At 32.3% G+C, this 16,043-nt stretch overlaps 1 protein-coding gene across 1 annotated transcript; it reads left to right on the forward strand.

Annotated features, from left to right (window-relative positions):
- The first annotated feature begins 3,804 nt into the window (after window positions 1-3,804).
- On the forward strand, window positions 3,805-12,140 carry LOC130622118 (uncharacterized). Its single transcript, XM_057437521.1, has 2 exons — window positions 3,805-4,268; window positions 11,412-12,140. Exons 1-2 carry the CDS (start codon window positions 4,076-4,078, stop codon window positions 11,816-11,818), a joined length of 600 nt encoding a protein of 199 aa, XP_057293504.1. The 5' UTR covers window positions 3,805-4,075; the 3' UTR covers window positions 11,819-12,140.
- The last annotated feature ends 3,903 nt before the right edge of the window (window positions 12,141-16,043 follow it).

Here is a 16,043-nt window from a genome sequence, read left to right on the forward strand (position 1 = left end):
GAAATTCTGAGGAGAAAGATGATGGTGTATGATGCTACGTGAATACATATACGTGAGGCTTACATAACATATACATCTATGGTGTATATACACACATATTTTACTACTGATAGTTCCATAAATATACACTTACAGAATTTATCGCTAGCATATTGACAACAGAGAGAGAGAGAGAGAGAGAGAGAGAGAGAGAGAGAGAGAGAGAGAGAGAGAGAGAAGAGAGTAAGTATTTTGTTCCCGCGCTATTTTTATAAGATGTTTCGAATATTTTACTCGTTGCACCAAAATTTCACGTGGGAATGATATGATCGCCGTTTTATTAAGGGGTTCAAAAAGGTTTTAAGCATCATACTTAGGTTTTCTTAAATGTTCAAAATGTGGTCCATGTTTTTAATTCCTTGGAAAGCTTTCTCTCACTACATTTCAAGACAAAAAATATTGACACAAAGAGGGTTTTTTTAATACGAACAAAAAAGTCGCACAATGAATGCTCTGCGGCTGGCCGGCTGTGCAGTCGCTATTGTTTTTGCGCGCATATAGGCTAGGCAAACAACATTGAAAAGTTGCTAGTCACATTCTCTAGCACACCCGCACACCGAAATAATCCACGTCGGGTCCCACGAAGGCCCCGGCCATGCTAACGTCAGCAACAATAAGCACATTTTTAAAGTTTGGACTTGCTATGGCGAATTTGGAAGTTAACTGTCTTGTGTCAACATATTTTGACTGGGATTGTAGAAGCAATGATAATAATATAAAGCTTTGTATGGGGTATACAGATCTCTTATAATAATACAGAGACTGTGTCTGTTTGTAATAGGCAAAGTGGATATGCTTATTTTCCTTTGATGTTGCCGAAAAAGTTATGTCTAATATGTTAAATTTTTTGACGTTAGGGCGCGACGAAAATAGCACTACTTTAACGTCAATATCCTATATTAAATTAATGAAGCCATTACAGTGCACCTAAAATTTTGAGGCCAAATAACTTGGAAACGAGTTGGTGATTTCAATGTTTTTTCACCGCGTGGGTAACTAGAGACCACCTGGGACCAATTTGGGTAATTTTCCAAAGCCTGGTTCCCCAATCCGTTTCGGAATGGACGGGTTGATGACGTCATCAAAAAACCTTTAAACCCCAATATCTCTGCAACCGTTTGTCAAAAGTACATGATCCTATACCTTTTCTTGATCATCGTTTCAAGGTCTATACGATGAAGGTAACAGGGATATAAATTTCTGAAATTTTTTTTTTTTGCGTTTTAACGGGCCATAGCTGACGTCAGCAAAATTTTAAAACCCTTCCTTAGTCGTTCGTAGAAAAGATATGATCCTATATATTATTTTGTTCAGCGTTTCAACCTCTACACGTCACAGACAACGAATAAACTAAATTTTGCCAATTTTTTATGGATTTGCAATGCTGACGTCAGCAAACCAACTTATTCAATGTCTTATTGCCTAAGTAGATTTTTCCACGGGTCTTTATCGACTAGTACTATATATAGTTACTTGCTTGCAGCTGTAAGCTCGTGGAAAAAAAGAAGATATTTCCCTGTCACAACAAAGTCGATAAATGTATAACGCACTTGCTATTTGGTGTTTCTGTAGCACGACTACAAAATTGCGCAGAAACAGACAAAATACGAGTATTATTAACACTACCAGTCTTTAGATGTTCTCCATTAAGATAATTATTCTGCAAGGTATCTGAAATAATCCGGCAGTGCAAATATTTTTAGCAGAATACGGATTATTATTATAAAGAACTAGTTAGAAGACCGTGGACGAATCCACGGGGTTTCCGTGAGCTTTGTAGTGCATTTCGTGCGTCCACAATACGACTATAGACTTTTAATATAGAGAAAGTCAGTCTCTGTAATCTCATTTTATTTCTAGATATCACACACTGGATTTTTGAACTTGTTACTAGACTCTAATTTTTAAGCGACTGAAGTCTTATTCTTATGTTATTAACACCTTTTTCAGATTTTGAGATATCAGAAATGTGTTGTGGCTGAGTAATTCTTTGCTTCCTTTGTTTCAATCTAGCGATCCTATAAATTGTGTCAGCGGTGTAGTTGTCATGGTTACAGATATATATGTATATACGTTGAGTATGTTTACAATCTTCTTTGTCTGTTTTCTATTAGCAGCTATGGTATTATTGCACAAATATTAATTATTAGACAGGTGAATAACAGATTACAATAATGCAATTAAGATCTTTTTCTCGAATATTCTCACTCGAACAACTCTTATGTTCAAGAAGTTTTACTTCCTTATCGGTTTTTCTTTTTCTTATGTACTTTTGGAACAAGCTAATAGATTTTTGAACAAATTTCTATAATAATAGTTGTCTGTCTTTGCGCTTAATCGTACCACATAAGGCACATAAAATACGGCCCTGTTGATTTATCCACGGGTCACTGACAGGGAATGTGCTTTCATTCAACTTTCTCTTGACCTCACATGGCTTCGAAGATAGAATTGAAGAATCTACAGGATGGTGAAAAAACTTATTCACAAGTTATACTCAAATTAGATTGGACATAAAATGTGGCTATTCTTTAAATTATCACAAAACAAAACAAGCAAACAACAAAGCAAGCATAAAACATTAAATAAGAAAACAGGGTGACAGAACTTCTATCATGAACATCTCTTCGATAATTAAGATGGTGACTCATTTAAACATATTTGAGTGTACTTAACAGAGAAAACCAAACGCACCCGTGTGAAAATATTTCAGATTTTATGTGTTTTGCCAATTTGGTGACGGACATGTAAAAATTCCATCAATTTTTTAAAAAGGGGGAGTGTCTATTTTGAAAAGAGGGATGAGAAATCATCGCATTAAGATAGCTTGTTAACAAATTGATAAATTGATCAGGTAAAAATTGCGAATTCTTTTTACGCACCAACATCAACATAAAAAACCTGTCATATTAGTAGATAGTTTTAACTAAACCCAGCAAGAGCAAAGAAAAATAAAAAACGTGTTGGATGAATCCTTGTGTTTCAACACCAGCAAATTTTTCACTCAACACTTTCTTTCTTATCCAGCATAGCTTCGTGTAAAATCGGTTTAGCTACTCTGTAGAGAAGTGATCGACTTTTTTTTATAGTCTTTGCTTTAATTAGCAGCCATTATGATTATTTCTTCCTTTACAAGTTTTTTACTCGTTACCATTCCCCCACGACGTGAATTGGCTAACACTGCACAACTTCTTAATTACGCTTCTTTCTTTCTTTACGTAGGCGTTGTACATTCGGATGATATTCAAAGTATGCGATCATGTTTTAAACAAACGGAAATGTTAATTGAATAATTAATTCCACTAATCTCTAATTTAGCGATATTTGAGCTCTCTTTTTGCGTCTGTAACATCTACACGCGGCCAAATATTTGCATTCGCACACTTCTTCGCAGAAATATCCACTTAAACAACACTTTGTTCTACTATCACTTCATGTTGTAAAGCACCGAAGAAGGAGAGCACTAAATGGACTCACCCGTTTATCTGCGTTGCTCTAAAAATTCCTTAAAAACCATCACAGCGTTCTTAATTTTTCTTAAGCACTTCAGTTTGACGTTGAAAACGCACGATATAAAAGACTCACTTAAAACAAACTAAATTGACAGAAACAGCAGATGAGAAAGCGACATGTGATACTTGTTTATTATTTCTTGACAGTTTTCTGTAAAGCTGAGTTTTTTGTGTACAGTCTAGTGAAAAGCAAGCAAAGATCAAACAGGACAATGTTGATTTGCCAATATAATAATTCACCAAGATATTTATAAAAGCTGATGTTTTTTTCAGAATATCACAACAGTAATAAGTATTATACAGTAATTAATACGCGTGTTTATTTTTAAGTAAAACTTAGAGGAAAAAATAAGGAGAAAATGGTTTTTGTTTTTTGTTTTAAAGAAGATTTACGTTAACGTGTTAGGCCTTCTTAATGTCGTCATATTATATTTAGGTATAAAAGTGAACGAACTTTAACTATACATCTATTTGGTCACAGAGTTATAACATCGCAGAAGAATATTAACGCCAGACAAAAAACTATGTTGTCACAAATTGTTTTATACTTGGTAATGTTGGCTTGCAGCCTACCTGATGTAAACGCAAGAGAAACTATGACATTAACACCTATTCCACGAACCCTCGTAAAAAGATCAGTTTTGAGAAACGTGACTAGACACAATGTTCTATTCGGAGGCGATATCCTCATTGATGTCAGCAGCACCAGGGTGTTGGGTAAGTCATTTTTTTTAAAAGGTTTACACATAAATTTCTTTGCTGATAATAAAAAGTTTGACAACTTTAACAACTTTATTTTGTAAACAGTCTGTTTATACAATAAAATTGTTATTCCTCTTTAAGCTGCATTTCGCATTTTCGTCCCATGCTTTCTTGAAGCTCGTAATAGGTCCTTAAAAATCGCTACATGGTAAAAAGCATGTTATTTTTCTTCCTGTAGTTATGCACCATTTTGATACAATTCTCACGGAAATTTTAAGCATGTTGAAGTGTTGTGTTTATATGCCTATCTTTTCTTGATGTATTGAAAATAAACAACTTCGTAAAATATATATTAAACAGACGCAGAAATAGTTCAAAACTTTTATCTTTTAATAAAATAAGCTTATTATATTGACTACAAATCTTCAGAATGACATGTTTATCCCGCGCAGTTATAACTCTTGACCTGTCAATAGCTATCTCGTCCGCTGAAGCTTAATGTTGCTCTAGATACTATATTTTACAGGTTCAGCTGTTTTTTACTTGTTGTTTATTGACTATTTATTTGGGAAGATCAAATTCATGTATTTGATTGCTCAGTCAGACTAAGTGCGGCAATTGTAATCTTACTTCCGCCTAAATTTTGTAAGAAGCATAATGTTCTTTATAAAAAGGAAAGTCTTTGAAACATCTACTATTTTTGTTATCCCTGTCTTTTACTAGCTTAAAGCTGGCTGTTACAAATTGCTTCGTTTTTTTTGACGAACTCAAAACCTCTTGTGCTTTTGAGTTGTTGCTTATTTAAAAAAAGTGCCCATAACTGGAACCTTTTCCCTTCGCTTCGGAATGCTTTAACTTAAACAAGTACAATATCCAAAATAATAAAAAATAAGGGGTTTTCTGATTGTCTGTGGACATTTTTGAATCCGTTGTAAAACAGTGTATGAAAATCCTTTTTTTTTATATCTTTGCCTATTCTATGATATATTGATATCGAAGATTAGCCAAAGCAAACATGAAGTGTTATATCTTTATATGAGAAACAAAACATATCATTCTTAACTTTTTGAATTCTGTTGATTTTTACAATGATGTGTATTATACAAACTAAAAAAAACCAAGAACGATTTAACATGAATGATAGGATGCTACTTAGTATTCTTATTCTCTATTGTGCTAAACAATAGGCCTATTGTTTTTAACCTAAAACTCCAGCCTGATATTCTTATAAAGCGTATTCCTATAAAAGAAATCGCTTTTATTATGTTTACAGTGAGAACGTGCTTTAAAAGTTGCTAATCATTATTTCTGCACTTTTTTTTGAACAATAACGTCAAATTCTTCATAGAAATTTGTTAATAAATTATTTGTGAAGCTTTCTATGAAAATATTTTTTTAATATTCATTCCACGAAAATGAGATCACCCCAAGTTAATGACGCAAAGTGATAAGAAGATCTAATCTCTCATGATCGCTCATAATTTTGCGACCCTTCAGTTCTTCACTGATTAACAATGTTTTCAGATACACATCTCAGTGAAATTATTGCGCAAGTATTGCACTAAAAGAATCTTCATCTTTGGCAGTTAAAATCAAATGCCTTAAAATGTGGGTATGTACAGGAAATGCCATGTCACTTTGCGCTTCCTTAAAAAGATACACAGCAAACTTGAAACAATATTGCATTTGTAAAGACAAAAAATAGAGTAGAAATTTTCTACCAAGTTTCCTACGTATAGATGACTTATTTGATAACGTCACTGAAGTACCTATCATGTTTATAGTGTAGAACCATATCCACTTATAATTTTTAAACTTTTAAGTGATGGGGAGGAGAACTTTTAGCTGAAATAGCAATTAGGGAGTGGCCAGGATTAGGAAGCGGCATGAATTTTCTCAAGTTAAGTATTTTTCCTAAGCCATTTCTTTGATTTGCTGTTTCGGGAAAAGAAATTTAAACTCATTTTATGCAATTAGTTTTTATACAAGATAAACTTTTTTGTATGGTTTCTACTTATGCGATCTAGGTTTCGCAATTAGCATTGATATCCTAAACATGTCTGCAATTACGGTCTGCTTAATGTTAAGTGGTAATTATTCCCGTCATTAATATATCTTAAACGTTCTTAATTGCTTTAAATATATCTCGATTAATCTGCATGATACGACGGTTAAAGTTCCCAAAATTGCATAATTGTCACTCTCTGTCCTCGAGGTATGCTCTTGAAACTATGGAGATTCTCGTCAAGGGAAGCTCATAATACCATAGAAATCTTTGAAAGATGCGGAAAAAGGTTAAGTGAGTGTGGAAAACAAGACATAACACATAACATTTTCAGTTTTCCTGTAAATTTAAAATATCAACAATTCGTGACTGTCTGAAGTTTTAAATAATTTTTTCTTCTAAAAACAAAAATAAAAAAAAACCTAATTTAAAGAACCCGTGAACAAATCCACTTAGTCAAAAGAACAATGGAAAAGTTAAATGATTTCGGCGATTTTGATAGCGTCAGCAAATACTGGGACCAGAGAAATTTTAAGAAATTTCTTTCGCCGTTACGTCTATTTTGTAGACCTCAAAACGCATATGCTGTATGTATAGGATCATGTGCTTTTTTTTGAACGATGACAGAGATTAGTTATGACGACTTTTTTAATGACGTCATCAATTCGTCTGTTTGAAAATATAGATGAATCTGTGTTAAACTGGTGACCACAGCTATATGTCCAAGAAAGAAAGAAAACAGTTAAAATTCATTTTGTGATACATTTCCAACAGCAGTAGCTAATTTTTATACGGTGATATATAAAAACATGATAATGAAAGAGGTTTCGTTTGAGCAGTTTTACTATTTATTTTGATACTGTTTTGTTTGCATATCTTACTTCAGAGATCCTCCTTTGCACTTACCGATTCTATTGATTTTATTACAACTGCGGATAATATAACCGCAAAGATAAATAAACTTTTCACTATTGCTAAGCCTATGCGGTGCTTAGAGCATAATGTATTTTAAGGAGAAGGTTAGGCAAAAAGAGAGCCATTGTGGATAATGGACGCTGACTTTACACCCTTATTCTTAAAGATAAAAATGTTGATTGTTTCCAGTGTCTGACAGGAGATTTCCAGAAGCTGACAGCAGATTCCCTGAGAATTAAACACCTTTTAATAAATGTGTAGATATCTTTAGATATTTAAATGGGTTGATTGCTTCATGGAGGGTAAAACAAACATATTATGACCATCATGAAATTCATTTTGATTGATTTTATCAATGGTGTTTACAAAACAGAGGGATTTCAGGATCATGTTCAATCACGTGAAATCATGCATGGTGGCCTAAAGTGTTTAGCTTTGTTGTGGAAGATTTATTTACCTTAAAGATACAGTAATTGTTCAGACATATACTTACTTTTTTTTTACAAAACTATATATTGGATAAAAAAGCAAATTAAATGTTCTGTGAGATATATAAATATAAAATTTTTTTTTTCCCTAGCTAGCCATAAATGCACATTTTGATTTTCACTAAAACGGTCCAAACTTTTTTATTGTGCAACATTTCTCAATCATTTCAGCATTACCATAGCAACAATCCTTTATTACACTTTTTTAAAAAGCGCGTGGTTCGTTTTTTACTTAAAACTTTAAAAAAGGTACCAAAAAAAATTATGCTTCCTGTTTTCGTCTTATTTATTATATAATTAAGATCTAGATAAAATGTTGCAAAACAATTTGCAGCTGGTATTCATTATAAGCAGATGGAGAGTTTCAGACAATTTTGTAAATAAAAAAAATGTAGAGTTATGTATACCTAAAAAAATCATATTTTTATTATTTCATAGACAATTTAATTTGTTTTTATATCATAGATTTATGTCTGAATATGTGTCTGAGTCATTACAGTACCCTTAATTTACACTTGCCAATATACATTTACTCACTCTGACAATAAGTTGTGCAAATATACAATAATTTGATGCTGTGGCATGTCGTTTACAGCTTTCTTTTAGAGATTTTGCCAATGTCTACATGACTTTGAAAGCCTTAAACCCGTCTTAAGGTAAACAACTGCAGACATTGTCAACAATTTGACTCATTTTTGTCACTAGTTAAAAATAATAACAAATACTTTTTTATTCTTTCTGTGGATTATTTAAAATTATAATCAGGTAATTTTGAAAATAACATGTTTTTGGATTGTTTATCTCAACTCTCAAGGAGAGGATTCGAAGTGTCGTGTGTAAAGCATGCTCGGCGGGACCAAGGAAGTGTAACCAGGCGTTTTTTGTTATATCGATTTTTGCTCAGTTTGTCATATTAGTTCATGGTAAAAGCAAAACGATCTGGCGTTAGCGATTGGTTATTTTTATAGGACTTCATTTTGGATTTGTTTATAAGGCATTTTTAAGGAATTTTTTGTTCTATTTAATAGAATTTTAATGTGATATCACTAGCAGAATTCATATCAAAAAGAAAAATGTTTTATCACTAAAGATAATTATCAAATGCGGCAACAGTATTTGGTGGGTAATTGCACCTGTTAAAAATTAATATTTAATAATAAGTCCATGGTCTCATGTTCTATTTCATGGGCCTACATTTCTGGTAATAAATTTAGAAGATAGTGAAAGCGAGGCAAGTTCATTTTTAGAGTTCACGGTGTGGCATAAGTATAATAGCAACAATATTTACTGACTTCTAAGTAAGTCAAATGATGATGTTTGTCGTAAGATAAAAGATGGCAGCTGCAAGTAACGGCGGACATTTTCGTAGATATTACACGGGATTACGACTAGTTTAATATATTTCAATGTAGTTTTACGTAAAACAAAAATAGCTTATGTCAACATTCATTTAAGATTTTTTAAATTGCAGCAAATCTATTTCATGTCAGTACACATACGTCATCAAGTCTATTTCACAAAAAATAGAAAACACTGCAAATGTATACCTCCCACCTTAAACAGACGCGTAGTCTACTTCCAAGCGATAACATGCAATTCGTTGCTTACAAATCTTTAAAATTTCAATGACCTATAAATCAGCCTCACACACAGACATTCACCAATTTGACAATTATTGGAAGAACGCGCTTAAAGGAGAAGTTTACAGGAACTAAAAGTCTGGCATAATGGCGAGAAAATACTGTTAACTACTGTTAAGTTAAACTTAAAAACAAAACATTTTAAATGAGGGCCGTTGGAAAAGTTCATATATATAGAAAAATGCTTCATTAAGAGGATAATCGATTATATGTAGGACAAACGCCATTTATTATATCTTTAATATCCCGAGTTGTGGGAAATGCACAACTCTGGTTGAATTAGAGTGTATAGAAAAATAAGAATTTTACGTTTTATGCAAAGTAATATATACGTAAGTATACCAAGTTGAGGCCAGAAAACTCTTTTCTGCAGCTAAGAACCGATAATTCTTGTGAAATTACTTTGACACCAAAGGTGAAAACAACAATGAATGAGGGGTAAGCCCTAAAATGACATTAAACATATTAAAAATTATATTTCAATCAAAATGAAAAGACACCAGTCGTGATTGTGTCATGTTAAAGGACAGTCATCTAAAAAATTGCTATTTATAGCGACAAATGTTGACATAAGCGTCAATAAAGTTTGCACTAGAGAAAATAAAATGTTTACATTGACGATTTAGAAGATTCAAACATATCAGTCAGAAGTTTTATTGTAGTTTGTGATGGGTATCTAAAATCGTTAGGTGATAATTGTGTTGTTTGATCAAGTGTGTTTGCTTGCATATCCTGTTCATTCATTTCAATCCTGAGAAGAAAAACATTAAACGCAGGGATTAGCGGTTAATAAAACGACACCAGACTGCAAAACAAAGTCGATGTATTTTTACAATCATATTACGCAAACAATTTAAACGAAATCAATCTTTTTATTACTTTGTGAAAAAACAGAATTTAAAGGTTTTGAAAGTCGAGAGATTTTAGCGTAGTTTCCTGTTTTTATTTTTTGTAATTCTTTAAACTTGAAGAAGTAGATATTTGTATCGGTGACTTTACACTCGCTTCCGTACATGTTTTTTCTTTGTCAAAAATATTTTCTTTTAAAACTCTTTCTTCTGATGTGGTTAATCCAGAAAGAGTCAGGAAAACAGTTGCTGGGTCAGCACAAAATGAGCAGAAAAACAAATAAATTTAGAGCAATGTTATTGTATGTTCTGTTTCTTCTTTTAATTGGAAATAAAAATAAAAGATTTGGTGATCAAATATTTTTAATTCCTAATGGTTGCATTCCTTTCAAAATGACTGCCAACCATTTTTATGATAAGGATGCACGAAATATATCCGTCAGCCGAAAGCCCTTGTTTACTTTTTGATGGGTTAATAATCCTAAATATCATACTGGGAACTGAAAATGACAAAAAAGTTCCCTGCATATATTGGATTGACCATTTTAGTGGTCGGTTTATTACACGCCCTTCTTCGGATGCGCGTATTTTTTTATTATTATTATTATTTCGAATAAAGGATAAGTATAATCAATTTACAAGAAATTGATTTTCATATACGTCCTATAAGAATAAGTTAAAAAAAATTAGCATGCAAGGCATTTGGAGAAAAAGCATCATATGATAGAATATGGAAAGTTGTTGCTGTTCTCCATGCACCCTGCAATGTATTTATATTTTATTTATAAAGTTAAAAATGTTAAAATCTAAAAATCCTATGTATTCTGAACCTCAAAAGTAAAACAAAATTCAAATATAGAGAAGAAGCTAAGTATAAATTCAATTTAAAAATTTGAAAAAATAAAAAAAATAAAAAAATAGAGGAACTAGAAAAAATGAAGAAGTAAAAGAGATCAGACAAGAGACAACAAAAAGGCTTGTAAAAAGAAAAATGTTTTAACTAAAAGAAGTGCTTCTTGCACAAGGCGTTAAACTTGCTAAACGAGTCACACTTCCTGATATCTAGTGGAAGTGAATTATATAATTTTGGACCAAAAAAATAGAAACCAGCTTTCGTACATTCCAATTTTACCATAGGTTGAGTTATCATATAACCATATAACCAACGATTAACAAGCGATTAACAACATATATACGACGACCAAAAAGGGTCTTTACGCACATGCGATGAAACCTAATCCATTATATTATGTTTTTTTTAGATAAGCTGAAGGTTGGTTGTAAAAAAGTAGTTATGAAGCGCTATGTAGGCAGTAAAAACAGAGGGTGCAGAAGCAAAAAACCGATCAAAGTTGCTAAATGTGTTGGATTTTGTTTGCCACCATGGAAACTTGCTCAACCGTTCCAAAACTTTGACAGAGTAATCAAGAAAAACCGGTACAAGTATAGATGTGTCCCTAATCGATATAAATACAAAAAAATTATGGTATACTGTGCCGACGATGGAACTGAAGTGAAATATCGAGCAAAAATCATAAAGAACTGTGTGTGTAAACTATACACACCGCAGCAAAATGAAGTACTGACACCTAAAGAGAAGTTCTTAGAAAAAAAGAAATACAACAACCAGCAAGAACAAGCTGCTGATATAGGAAAAAGAAATCGTTAAAAAGATAAACCATCAAGAAAATAATGGGTAAAAACCCATAATTAAGCAGTACCAGCATGGTTAAACGAAAAAAAAAGCCCAACTACAGCTCACTTTAAGTATAAGGTGGTTTTTGCTTAGTGTGTGTGTCACAGAACCTTTTTCGAGGTTAAAAATACTATCCAGAGGAACACTGCTGTTCCCCAGAACATGTTTCAACGCACGATGGCATCGTACGAAACGTTGCGTATCATGACATGCGTTTATTTATTTATTTGTTCGCCTTTCTTTTTGTATAGTAAGGCTAAAATGAAGTATTTGACTAACATATTTGACAATCGTATGACTAAACTTATTATTTGTATGTGTGTTGTGTGTGTGTATGTGTGTGTAGTGTACATTTCAAAAAAAGAATTAATAGGCATGTTAACTTTAAGGGTTTTAGCACTCATCTCCAGGGTGGAACTTTTAAAACATACCGATTTGCTGATTCAAATTTGATGAAATAAATTATCAGAATAGTAATGTTTTTTCAAATATTCTTATTACCAGTCCCAAATTTACATTTTAAGATTTTTATCAAGTAATTTTATACATCTAAATTGTTTGTACAACTTTTTCGAATTCATGTTTTCACACCTTTAAAGCAAGGTTTTTTTAACCCCAACACGCATCCCTTTTTCAGAGCCCCTAAAAGCTCGGCCTGAATTGGGGGTTAACATTACACTCACTCGTCTTCGTTCACTCAAGTTATTCCTGATGCATACACCACAACAAAACGCTTAATAATAAGAAAAATTTTTATTTTCTCTCTCCGTGTGCAAAACTACGACAAAAGTACAGTAAACTGAAGCAAGTAAATTCCATCCTTTTCCTGTATCTTTTTCAAATATCGTGTGGCTCTTTTTAAAAACTAAATTTGCCAGCCAGGATAAGCCACATTAGATGGAAGGGTAGGGAAATCTAATTTTGAATGCTTAAATAAGTTCAATAGCACCTCCATACATGCACTCTTATCGGTAAATTTTGTTATTGATGCATCGTCAATAAGAACAAAGTTTACCGCCACGCCAAAAAATCAGGGTTACCAGTAAGTAAATGTTGTAACGGTTCAACCTACAGGTAACCCTGCATAAACTATTTCTCTTTATTATTTTTTTTAATTGTTATTTTATAACAAAAAAGAGAGTTTTACTTTGTGAAACAAAAAATAATTATGTTTTCCTGGATGTAGGTATCATAGTAAAAACTTCGTTATTTGAAGTTTATAAATCTTTTTAATGAGAATTTTTTTAATGATCTTAAATATGTTTTTGCCAAATAGATACCACATGACTATCTATTAACCGTGTCTGTTTTGTTATTAGAGTAATTCTGATTTTTTTTAATACGAATTGACAATAGACAATATGTTATAGACCTGGTCACATTTATCAGAAAACAGTATATAATTTTTCTCTTTTGGTTCCTATGTTTTTTTTTTGTTTCTATGATTCTTTAGATTTCTCAAGGTGGATTAATTAGCCCACAAAATATTTTGCTGTTTCTTTCCACTTTTGATAATTTTTATCATGTAGATTTTGTAACTATTAAAATGCTTTTATCTAAATTCTATTTGTTGTTATTTTTTCTGTAACGAAGGTGAATTTTAAAATCTGTGAACATCATTGCATTATTTTGTTTCACTGGCAAAATATCACTTGTTTTTGCCTTCTCCTGGGGAACAATACTTTGAAACAAAAACGATATCAAACAAGCATGGAGGCATATGCATCTATAACTATGCTTATACGAACTATCGCTTCGTATAGCGATTTGTCTATTTCGTATAGGTAAAAGAATGATAAAAAGATGCACAAAGCTTATACACCGTAATCGTGTGACGACTTTAGTCCAAAGCTGAAAAAGAGCATTATATTTATTAGCTAGGAGACTTACGGCGATTTTTCTTACAAGATGAAGATGCAAAAAATCCTTTTAATTAACAACTTTAGTTTAAAATATAAGTTAAAAACCTTGTGTCGTTTATATCCTTGGACTTTTGATTCATGTTGATTCCAATTGCACTATAAAAGGGAAAAGAGAAATTGTTAAAAAATACAGTCTGTAAAAGATTTTATTTGATAAGATAAACCACACGCGAAATTTTCCTTACTTTACGTATGTTGCCGAGCCATAAATTAGAATCGGCAAATTTTTGATTGAGATTCTTTTGAAATTCAAAGGTGGTAGAGCATTTTAAACTTCTTTAACCTCGATAGGAATCTCATTCTTGACGTCAACTTCTACGATATTTGAAACCTTTTTTTTACCGTACAACCCAAGAAATGATATTATAAGAAAATCCCTCTAGCCAACTTCTTTAAACAAAATATATTCGTGTTCAACGGGATTACAAATTTAAGAAGATCATTTATCTGTCTGGTTGCCGTGGTTGCCATGGCAAAGTGCCGAAAAAATAAAGTTATGGTGCAACTTCGAATTCGCTTTCCAAAATAGAATCGTCTTCTTTGAAACCGATGACTTGTCGATGCGATAAAGATAATGCCAAAAATGGTATCTTCGTGGCTAAAAAAATTGAACCCAAATACTATGTATGTACCGTGGATCAAAGGTGGCATGCATTTTTGACTTTTTTTAACTCTTGCATAAAAGTGCTTTTCCTTTTTTTTTCTTTTGTTCTTATCTTTTCTTTCTTTTTTTTGAAAAAAAGTCTTCTTGTGACGCTAGTCAAGGTTCTTATTTTTACATGCAACCTCTAAGATTTTGAGATTTGATTTTTGAGATTCTTTACATCAGTCAACCTAAGGTCGTAAGCACTGCTTACTCCCTTTCACTTTCTCTTGTGTCACTTCCTTCCCTTAAGGTATACCGTCCTAGTAACAACAAAAGATTTCAAACTCTGTAAAAAAACATATCTTTTTACAAATAATAACTTTAAAGTTCATCATTAAGGGTGAGAATTTCTAAAAAATGTTCAGAGGGTACGTTACCTTGAAAGCACTTCTCGTCACCTCTTATTAAATCACTCATACTTCATGAAAATCCCGATCAAAAAATGTGTACTTAAACATACAAAGACGCCTAAACTCTAACTTTGCTTTAAAAGGTGTCGAAAATTCCATTACAATAATTTACGTGTACTTAGTATATTAGGAATATACGTATAAATATGCAATTCGAAATGAGCTAAATAATCATTTGGAAGACCGCATTTGTCCCAGTGCTAGAATGTCCACTCGGTTTCGTGCTTCTTGTGCAACACAAATGAAATAGGATATATTTAAGGAGTTGTATATATTAAGATAGATTCAGGAATAAGAGCAATTTCTGCTATAACTCTGGGTAAAGTTGTTGATGCTCTATATATATGTAATATCATTTACATAAGTCTTCCATCAACGTTAGACTCATTTGTGCAAGAAAGTGGAAGAGCTTAAAGAAATTGCGTAGCTTGTGATTTACTTCTGTATTTCAACAATTGTGAATTGGCATCTGATTATATAAGTATTTCAGTAAGTCCAATAAAAACATTTTGTATGGGATATATGTCTTTTTGCTAGGGTATTTGGGATTTGAGGATAAAAATCAGATTACATGTTCAGATAAACTGTGTTAGTGCTGATTTTAGCACGGTACATAATTCGGGCTGATATAGAGATGCTTAAAATGGAATTGGTAAAATTTATTGAACATGTCAATTCTGACGTGGTGTTTCTATTCAACAGTAAAATTAACATCAACGTTGCAAACGAAATCTTGGAAGTATTAGCCTTTGTTTATTGTGAATCAAACTTACTCTCGCCAGTTTTGTCATAGCATTGGTGAAATCTGCAATTTAATCCACAACAAAAATTCAATATGTCAAAATGTTAAACTATTGGTAAGTATTTGCATTATATATATATATATGGGAAGTGTAAAGAATCCGATATTATACATTTTAACCGGTTATAATGCATAATAACAATAGCCCTAAACCTATTTTATATATAACTAGTCGATAAAGCCCGTGAAAAATCAACTTAGGCAGGAAAACAATGGAAAGAGAACCATAACTTGAATTTTGATGACGTCTGCAAGGAGCCGTCAATACAAACTAATTTTTTTTGGAAATCCGTTCACACGTTGTCCTTATTGTGTAGGCATTGAATAACCTATTGATGTCACGCCGTAACGTTATAAAATTTAACATTTGAGACATACTTTTTTCGGCAACTTGAAATGAACACATCCACTTTGCCTG

The sequence above is a fragment of the Hydractinia symbiolongicarpus genome, chromosome 12 (assembly GCF_029227915.1).
Source record: "Hydractinia symbiolongicarpus strain clone_291-10 chromosome 12, HSymV2.1, whole genome shotgun sequence".
Classification (NCBI taxonomy): domain Eukaryota; kingdom Metazoa; phylum Cnidaria; class Hydrozoa; order Anthoathecata; family Hydractiniidae; genus Hydractinia; species Hydractinia symbiolongicarpus.